General features: G+C 36.3%; 1 protein-coding gene across 1 annotated transcript; it reads right to left on the reverse strand.

Moving 5' to 3' along the window:
• Positions 1-2,416: 2,416 nt before the first annotated feature.
• On the reverse strand, positions 2,417-3,049 carry LOC147285953 (uncharacterized). Its single transcript, XM_086239291.1, has one exon. The coding sequence runs from the start codon at positions 3,047-3,049 to the stop codon at positions 2,417-2,419; it is 633 nt and encodes a 210-aa protein (XP_086095417.1).
• Between the last annotated feature and the right edge of the window lie 7,808 nt (positions 3,050-10,857).

The following is a 10,857-nucleotide window of genomic DNA, read 5'->3' on the forward strand; positions in this document are numbered from 1 at the left end:
AGCCTCAAGCTGCAAGGACTCCTCAACAAGGGCATACAGCTGAAGACTCTTCTGAGCATCAAGATGAGCCTTCACCATCTTTTGCCTTTGAGAATGCTGCATCAGTTGAATTAACTCCCAATCAACCTGCAGAGAATCAACCTGAACAGTCTTCTCCCTGCCTTGCAATTGTACAATACTCAATGATGGGAAGGTTAAAGGAGAGAGAAGACAGAGTTAGGAAGGTTGATGATATATATGAATACAACTTTGAACCAAGGAAGAAGAAGAAAGATGCAAGAAAAGACGTACCAGAATTGCCACACAAAACAAGAAAGATAAAGACAAGAGCTGAAAAAGGCAAAGGAAAAAGTGAACAACCAAACTTTGATTTGGACCTGGACCTGACCCAAGAAACACTACAAGCTACAAAAAGACCAAATCTCGAAAACATAAAGTGGTCAAAGTATCCGGTCTTCAAATTATTGAATGAAAGAGTTCAACAACTCTTAATTGAATTTTGGACAAATGCCCCACACAGGTACTATTCCATTTTTATGTTGAATTTTAAAACACCTGATTGCCACTACCAGGCAGTAACAATAGCTTAAGTTACTGACACACACTGACTACAATATACTATTTATGCAGCACCTTACTATGGCAAAAAGGAGAAGGTGGAATCAGTGCAATCTCTAGACAAGATGTTCTAAACTTGATCATGGACAATGCAGTGGCAAATAATGTAAGACCAATTTCTACGCAAACTCAAATTAATTTAAAGAGTAAAAATTATTGTAAACTACTTAACATTGTTTAAATCTTGCATACTAGGTGATTGATGCATTTAGAGAACTACTGCAAGAGGAAATGGACAAAATAGAATCTGAAACACCTGCAAAGTCAACATTCCTCACAACCTTTGCTTCAGTAAGTTTATTTAAAACTTCATTACTCAAAATTAACCAAGACTTCATCATTGTTACTGACAGTCAGTGGCAATTCAATAACAGATTAAGGATGCAGAAGATGATCAGTTGGGGATAGAACAATTCCTTTTTGAACCTCTCCTTAATTGCTTGGGGAAGTCGGACAAGATATTCATCTCAATGGTCACTTCTGAAGCTTTTCATCATACACTACTTATGATGGACAAGGATGCAGGAAATTGGCTTCACTTCAACCCCCTGAAGCAAAAAAGGATCGAGATGGATATATGCTACAAAAAAGCTCAAAGACTGGTATGAAATGTGTTTAAATTTCATAAAACTAAATTCTATGGACTTAAAGATTGATATGAAATGTGTTTAAATTTTTAAGAACAATGTACTTTAAAATGCAGAAAGCGCGCGTGGACAGCTGGATCTATGTCATGCAGGAAGTAGCGGATAGTATTCTAGAATCAAGAATAAAAAGAAAGCTAAACAAAAGAAGCACTGCAAGAGAGCTCAAATTCACTGAAGTTGAGCTCACAGATGACAATGAAGCAACACTCAGATGGTTGAAAGACTTCAGCAATGACTACGAACTTCACCAATCTAAAATTTGTCCACAGCAGTCAGAGACATCGTAAGTTGTCTACCATATGCATACAGATCAATTTCAACAAAATTATTAAAAAAATAATCTTAAACTGATGCCATTCAATTTTATAATTTGTAGATTGGATTGTGGGGTCTTTGTCATGTATTATATGGACAAATTTTCAAAAGAAGAGCTGAATAACAACAAAATCACAAAAAAGGACATTCAAAAGTTCAAAGCAAATGTAATTGAAAGGTTCATTAACCATGAACAAAGCTGGACTTCACAGCAACTTCAATACTTCAAGAAAATCCAGATCAAGGACTGATCACACTCTGTGCTGTGCCGAAGAAGGACTTTACCTACTGCTTTTTTATGTTTTAAAATTCAAGTTTATGTATTTTTGTTTCAAACATATTGCAGAATTTTATTTCTATGTTGAACTCTTTTGTCTTTTTTATATTGAATTTTAAAATGCATAACAGGTTGACACTACCACACAATGGAACAATATGAGATTGCCACTGCCAGGCAGTAACAATATGCAATTGCCACTGCCAGACAGTAACAAATAACGTGATTAAAACAGTAACAAGGGAACCACAAAACATGCATGGACTTCACAAACCACCATATTAAAACAAGCACAACAATTTAAAATCATAAGAATAACATAAACAAAAATTAAGAGATGAAAAAATATCATTTCCAAAAGCCAAAAAAACATAGTAACAAAATGTTACTATGCAACAGTAACAAAAAATATCTATCCAAAATATCATTTACAAATGGGCTCCTATTAATCAAGTCACATATTGCCAATGCATAAAATTTCCTCAATTGTTTAAAAACCTATAAACCAATAAACTGTCAGGCAGTACCATTATTACTAAAACCTAGAGCAACCATAAAACTAAATTGGCTCTCTACATGTCTTCCGGTTATGACCATCAGGTTTTCCGCAGCGACTACACTTTCTGGCACGAGCAGCTTCTTCACCTATAGACTTCGCCCTGTTTGTCTTTGGCCTACCACAAGGTCTCTTAGTAATAGGAGGCTGAACTATCATAGCATCTTGACTAAAATCATATAATGCCTGAGAAATATTTGGAACCGAAAAAATTGGAAACTCATAAGAACCCTTAAAAGACTCCGTCTTGAAATAACTGTCAATGAAACTGTACATTGAAGCTCCATGTCTCTGAATGGCAGCCAAAGCATGAGCACAAGGGAAACCTGAAACACGCCACTCATGGCATGAACAAAGCTTCTTTTCCAAATCTACACACACAGTCACCTTTCCTTCAACTTGGTAGACATGAGATGAAGATCGAATCACCTTCCAGTGCAAACCAACTTTGGATCTCTCTCTCAACTTCAGTTCCAAATTAGGACAAAGCTCAGTAGACCACGATTCTCCCTCTATTTTTCGATTTGCCATATTCTCCATCACTTTGGTTCTAATGCCTTCAATCATATCTAAAATGGGGAGGGACCTCAGCTCCAAAATCCAAAAATTAAATGACTCGGACACATTGTTGCACATTTCCCCATACCTGTTACCTTTAAAAAACGCATTAGACCATTTTTCATATGATGCTTATGCCAAAAAGTCAATAGCAGGACGACCACCCTCTGCCTCCAGCTTCCCAGTAGATAAGTTAAATGCCTCCTCAGTACGTGCATAAGCACAACACATGAACAAATATAAAACCCTCTCACGCATATACTTATTGTGTGTTGTCGGATACCTATTTGCAAGGTTACGTTTCAAATGCTGAAAACAAAAACTGTGAGGCCAACCCGGAAAAACAGTAGCAATAGCATTGATGAGACCAGCATTCCGATCAGTAATGAAAGTAACTATCCGCTTTTGAGGAACCAAAACATCAGCCAACCTTTCCATGAACCACGTCCAATTATCTTCAGTCTCCGAATCCACAATTCCAAAGGCAAGAGGATAGAAACCTACAAAAACAAAGCATTATAAGAAAGCTACTAATTGACAGTAGCAATTAAATCAGACAGTTTTAACACTTCAAATCAAAATGAAAACAAACCAAATTCACAAAATACAATCACATTAAAAGCAAATAAATTACCTTCATTTCCGTTCTTTCCAGTAGCAGCAAGCAATTGGCCCTTGAACTTGTTTTTCAAAAAAGTACCATCAAGAAAAAGCATTGGCCTACATGCCATGAATCCCTTCTTGCAAGCACCAAAACAGATAAACAGCTTCTGAAAACATTGTGTCTCACCATCCACTTGCAATTTCGCATCAGTACCATCATTACTCAATTCCAAAGATTTCAAATACCAAACAAGCTGCTTGTACGACTCCTTGTCATCACCATAAACAACATCTTTTGCCAACTCCTTAGCATACCAGGCAGTACGGTATGACACATCTAAACCATAGCTATTTTTAATGTCTTTCACAATATCAATTGGCCTCTTCCCAGGATTAGACCTAATATCATCAACGACAATACTTTTCACAATACGAGAAACCAATCTTTCAGACTTTGTTTCCCGAATCACACCACGACATGTGTGAACATTATCCAAATGCCTAATGTAAAAACAACCATTGACTCTACAAAGATACGCCTTTACATGCCAATGACAACCATCATAAAGCTTCTTAAAGCACTCAGCATACACACGAGTTTTTTCATTTTTAATATACACAAACTTAAAACCCATCTCAATAGCATACTTGCACAACTTCTCCCTAAACTCGATGACACCACCTTCACATCTTTGACCAACACCTTCAATATACCCTTCCTAAGCCTTGGTCAAATAAACCTTCTCCGCCTCAGCCTTATAACACCCTAGATAATCATTTTCAACAATTGCTGAATCACTTGTTGAAATCCCACCACTATCAGCAGAACACAAAGAATTGCTACTAGAACCACTGTCAGTAACAAAAATATCAACTATTTGTGCATTGAATAATGACAAACAAGTAAACAACATCTTCAAGTCCTGATCATCTGCCAATACATATCCAGATTGACCGTCAAGAACATATTTCAACACAAACGAACCAATCTTCAACATACTAAACTTTGTGCAAATCAAATTGCACAAACCACAAAAACTCCAACTAACAGACAGTGGCAAAACCATAGTCTGAGAACAGTAAATAACCCTCGCAACAAAATTTGAATCCATGATACCTAAAAAAGCAAAAAAAAAAAAAACCAAAACTAAAAAGTTACGAACATGCAGTAACAATAACAATAACAATTCAAACAGTACCAATTCTAATAACAACAACAATCACAATGAAAAAATAAAACAAAAGCCACACCCTAAAATCATTAATCAAAACAAAAAACAAACAGATTCTAAACGTAAAAATCTTCAATCGATGTAAAATTCCAAACATACAAAAATCGAAAATCAAAGAACAATACAAAAACCATACCAGATGAAGCACAAACCGAGAGACAGAGAGCCAAAAACAAACGGATTCTGAATCGAAAATCTTCAATCAATCAATCTAAAATTCCAAAAATACAGAAATTGAAATCAAACAACAATACAAAACCCGTACCAGATGAAGCACAAACCGAGAGAGAGAAAGAGAGAGAGAGAGAGAGAGAGAGAGAGAGAGACAAAAACCATACCAGATCGACTAGACAAAGCTTGATCGACCGAGTAACGAAGCTCAGTTTTACGAGCAGAGACACAGAGCAACTATGATCGTGCGACATTCAAATATAACGATTTATAACAATAAGGGTAAAAATGGCATTTGAAAAAAAACAGTGGACCGGAAGAAAATTAAATGGGCCGGCAAAGAGAAAATTGGGCCAAAGTAGAAAACAGAAAAATCACTAGGGCTGCAGAGAAAGCGCAAGCCCAAAATTGGGTGTTATAATCATTAACTTAAGAAATAAATTATGTATGATATATATTGTGTATGTTTAATGGTATATATTATATATTATAACACACATAATATATAAGAGAAATAAATGTCACTATGAATGTATAACAGGCTTAATAGCACATATCTTAGAGGTGGGGGATTAATCTTTGGACCTCATCCAACATTGTTAGAATAAATGTCACTAGTAGATACATGTTACTCATATATATATATATCATGTTTGAAATTTTGAATATAATAAGCTTAAATATTTAGTAATTAGTAATTACAATTGGTGGGATATTTCAGTTGGAACAACTGTAGAATTGCCCCATATCTTCAATTCCCCTCCCTAATAAAAAAAAAAAATAGTAATTACATGTACGGAAAAATGTGGGTGTTTGTGTTACCAACTTACCATTTATGTTATTATGATACACATATATTTATAATGTACATATATTTATATTAATAGTATTAGTCATCTTTTTTAAAATATATGTTATATGTATCATACTAAATAAATGATAAAATATATAATATTAATATAAATATGGAATAAATTGGCATAATTTCGGAAATATCGGATCGGAATTCCTTCGGAACATTTCGGAATTTTTCGGATCCGAATCGGAATTTACATAAACATTCCAATTCCAATCCAATTTTTTTCGGAATTTTCGGATTTCGGAATAAAATTGGAAATTTTCGGATAGGAATCGGATTTTCCAATCCAAATCACACCCCTAGTTAACACATTAACAATCTTATTGCAGCGTGATGAAGGCTCTCCAATCATTTATGTGATTATCATATATGGACTGTTTATTCTTGTTTTTGTTCTTATAGTAGAAATTGGGGGAAGATATGTTCATTAAATTTCTACTTTATAAATGGCTTTGTGAGACCTTTGATTAGTGCGTGGGAGCTAAAAGTTTTGTAAACTTAATTAAGGGTTAATGGTCACTTATATATGATTATGAATATAAGGGGGTAACTTGTATGTATCTTATTTAGATTGGTTTTGGATGTCCAAATATAACAAACCCTTCTGGCTTGGACTATAAAATTACCAATAAGGAAAATAAATCATCACTCGAAAGAGACTTGGGTATCTAAGTATATACTAATCTATGATATATCATGTATTGTTTGCTTCCTATTAAATATTATTATGGATGATTAATTTTATTGGATGAAACATTGTTCTAGTAGAAGCACTAGCATTAAATGGCTTATAATTGACATGTGATCATATACATGAGTTGTGTGATTCTTGATTTGGCTTATGTGAATTAATTTGATAGAACATTGTTTAATTAGTATGCACACATATATATAATGATTACAGTTTCATTCAAAATAAAATAGATCTATTTTGATTATCTGATAGGTACATTCAATTATATATGTATCGTTTGAATTTCTTTATTGGTATATTATTCAAAGATTGAGAAGGAAATTCATACATGAGCTATTTTGCCTTGTTGGTTGTTTTTCATGTACCCTATTGTGATGGGTGTTTGGTTCTCTCCTTTACTGACATGGGTATTGCTTGGAATTACTTACGGCACAAAAGGCATATAGCATTCAATTACATATGTGTTGCATATTTATGATAGGCTTATTCACACCATTGCCCCCTGTAAAATACATTTTTTCTCACTTTGCCCCCTGAAACTTAAATCATCTCACTTTGCCACCCGAACTTCACACCATTGTTGCAAAAGACCCTATGCCGTCAACTCCGTCCAGTAGTCCGTTAAAAGAGCTGACGTGGCGCTTACGTGGAGGGGTATTTTAGTCTTTTCATCGTCTTTGAGCATGACTTGGACTGACACTAGTCCAAGTGGCTTCCACATCAGCTTTTGTGGGACCCACCCCTTTCTCTTTCTCCTCTCTCTTCCCCTCTCTCCTTCTCTTTCTGGAGTCCACCCTGCGCGCTGCCACCAGCAGCCCCGATCGAGCTCCACCTACCAGCAAGCTCACCTCCTCCACGTCGCACCGTCGAAGCCCAGAACTAGGACTCGAGCTTCCTTCATGCTGCGTCTCACCGCCAAGAAAGACGACTTGAAATGGTGTAATGAATTTTTTAGATCAGCCTCTTTTCCTAATCCACTAGAATGTTAAGACTATCCACTTACCTTTTTCTCTTTCACGTCAATTATCGCACTAGTGTTACCATCTATGCCAATCCATGCATTTTCACCACTAGTATGTTATGGAAAATATTGTGGTCAGAATATAAATGATGTATTAGAACGCATAGAGAAATGATACAGTGATAGCAAAACAGAGCAAATCCAAAGAGTAGAGATTCAATCATTTTCTTGCAGTGCCGTCATTGTTCTAAACACATTAACCCCACAAACTTCTTCTATAGAAAAAAAAGCATTGCAATGGTGTAATGAAAGACAACTTGAAGAAATCAGCCTCTTTGTTTTGGTTTTCCATTTCTGAAACGTTATGGACATATTTTGCAATTGGGAATCACATGAAAAAAAAAAAAAAATTGCTTTGAAAAAATGTTGATTTTTAGAACATGATTACATGAAAGAAAATGAAGGAAAATAGGCCTCACTTGTAGAACTTGACTTACATATTGTGCACTTAAAATTTGCAGGAAAAAAAATAGTATGTTATAAATGGTCATTTTAGAGCATTTTCACAACAAAGCATCAAAATGGATAATCACTACCAATTGAGTAACAAGAACCAATCTGCGTTGACAATGAAATTTACAAGGCAAACCTGTTAAATTACATTCCAAAACATCCAAAATAAGTTCATACCATATAGAAATTTACATGTACCAAACCAGTTAACATAATAACTTGGATTCTTACTCCAAAAGTAGTACATCACCATAGACAAGACTTTACAACATTATGTCATGTCCAAAAGCAGTTCATATTACATTCACCATATCTAACTTCAAAAAAAATTCTAACCATTCACCATTTCTAACTCCAAAAGCAATTCAAAGACACCTAAGACTAAAACATAAATTCAGTTCCATACTGAAGGACACCACAAGTTAGCTTTATATCTATCTTCCTCTAGGCATCCATTTTTTTGCTTGTGGGTTCATCTTTCTCTTATGTCCTGTGACTTGGGATGGGGATGCTTCAGCAATCATGGCATTGGGTTGAGTAGGCAAGGGCTGAGATGGTACTGTTTAGGCATGCTGGACATCTCTGTGGGCAAAGTGAGTCAAGGGTTGAGATTGTTGACCTTGGGCAGCTTAGGATGCATTGGACCTCTGCCTTGTGGGCCTTTGTTGACCTCCACCTTTTTTTACCTACACAAAAACCAATATTATTCATTCAATGGCCCATAACTCTATTAAATACATCATAAAGATGCAACCTACTCACCCTTGTTTTATGAACTTTATCCTGCCCTACCACTGAGGTGGATTGAGATGTACTAGCCTGAAACAAGTAAGAAAATTTATGACTTATTCACTTGTACTACATAGGTTAAAAAATTTATGACTCATTAAACACAATAATAGTTTGAAATTTTCTTATCAATTTTCAGATACCTGATTGCTTCCTCCTTGCTTTTCCTTAGGACATGATCTCACATTATGGCCTTCCTGTCCACATCTGCTGCATTTTATCTTCAAGTTGAACCTCCTTAGTTTGTGTTGTTGACTAGGTGGTCTACGAAATTCATTTGTAGCTCTAACCCGAACCTTCTTAGGCCTTCCAGGTTGCTTATGATACACAGGTGGCATCAGTGGAGTCTTGTCACCCTTAGGCCACATGTCTCGACTTGTCATTGGCTCAATCATTGGCTTATAAGTCTTCTGGTAAGCTTCCTTCTTATAATAATTACTCACAAAGTCAATTGGATCCCCATGATAATGGCTAATGGCAGAGCAGACATGCACACATGGAATGCCACTAACATTCCATGCTCTGCATGAGCATGTATGAGCTGTCAGATCAACCACATGAGTAGTGAATTCATGTGTTGCCACCTGGAATTTGTTTTCTCCTGCAAACCTTGGTATGCACCAGAGTGATTCCTCCTTAAGCTTTTCTACTATCTTGAACACCCTAGGGCCAATGTCATGATGCCACCGCTCAACTCCTGTTCGCCTAGATGCTGTCAACAACATTAAGTATAGCCTTATTCTCTCTAACATTGTGAGAATAGGCTTATCTCTTGCTCCTAGAATTGCTTTGTTGAAAGCCTCACAAAAATTGTTGAGGAGCTTGTCACACTTAACATCAGTCTTGAAATGAGATAAAGCCCAATGCTTTGCAGGCCTCTCATGTAGCCATTTAAATGCTGCCTCATCCATGTCAAGCATTTTCTTCATCTCTGTATCAAACCACTGAATACAAGTTGCCCTTGCTATATTTTCCATTTGATGCTTCAATGCAAGGCCCTTATGAACTCCACTGAAATTTGCATAAAGATGCTTCAAGCAGTGTCTATGCTTTGAGTTTGGGAAGAGATCACCTATTGCATCTACCAACCCTTTTTGCTTATCAGTCATGAACACATATCCATGACTATTCTCTATCTTCAGATCCTTCTCCAACAACTCTAGGAACCATCTCCAACTGCTGTAATTCTCCACTTCCACCATTGCATAGGCAATAGACATGCCATTATTGGCATCAACCCCCACAGCAGCTAGAATCTGACCAGGGTAGGGTCCTTTTATATGGCAGCCATCTAACCCAATGAATGGTCTGCACCCCTCAATAAAACCTTTTTTTAGGGCAGCAAGGCATATGTAGATTCTTTGGAATCTAGGCCTATCACCCTCTAGTTCAGACTTGATCACCACTGTGCTGCCCACATTAGTCCTCATTAGCTCATCTGCATAATCCCATAAGGCTTCAAATTGTTCTGTGTAGGTGCCCTCCATGATTTTTGCTGCCTTTTCTTTGGCTTTATAAACCTTAGCAGTAGAGATTTTGACTTTGCATTCAATACTTGTTCCTTGAATGCTTGACAATTCCAGTTAGGATTACAACTTAGTTGGTATGCATACCTCCTTGCTATATAATTAGCATTGACAGCTTTGTTTGTTATAGACTTTGAGCACCAATGCACACCCTTATAGGTCTTCACAATAAGATCTTGGCTCCCATTTATTGCAGATGCAAAAATCACAAAAGGACACTTCTTATGGACACATCTTGCCCTGATTGCAGTGGGATCATTCTTAACAAACTTCAACTCTCTCTCAGATTGTATTGAAAACTGTCTCACTGCATCTCTAAATATTGTGGCAGAAGCAAATCTCATCTTCAGGCAAAATTGCACATTTTTCATGTCCACTTCAGGTCTAAATACTGGACACTTGGATAAATCAAATGATGGCTTTTCATAAACATCATCATCATTCTCTGATGAATCCTCTGGAGTATGGAGCCCCTCAGAATGAGTAGAATCCGAAATCTGATCATTTTCATCTAAATCTAGCTTGTCAGGTGCTGTAT

The sequence above is a fragment of the Dryas octopetala genome, chromosome 4 (assembly GCF_963921425.1).
Source record: "Dryas octopetala chromosome 4, drDryOcto1.1, whole genome shotgun sequence".
Lineage (NCBI taxonomy): Eukaryota > Viridiplantae > Streptophyta > Magnoliopsida > Rosales > Rosaceae > Dryas > Dryas octopetala.

What these genes read in the sequence shown, in the direction of transcription:
- LOC147285953 (XM_086239291.1), bottom strand. Translation starts at nt 3,049, where the DNA reads ATGTGCAACAATGTGTCCGAGTCATTTAATTTTTGGATTTTGGAGCTG.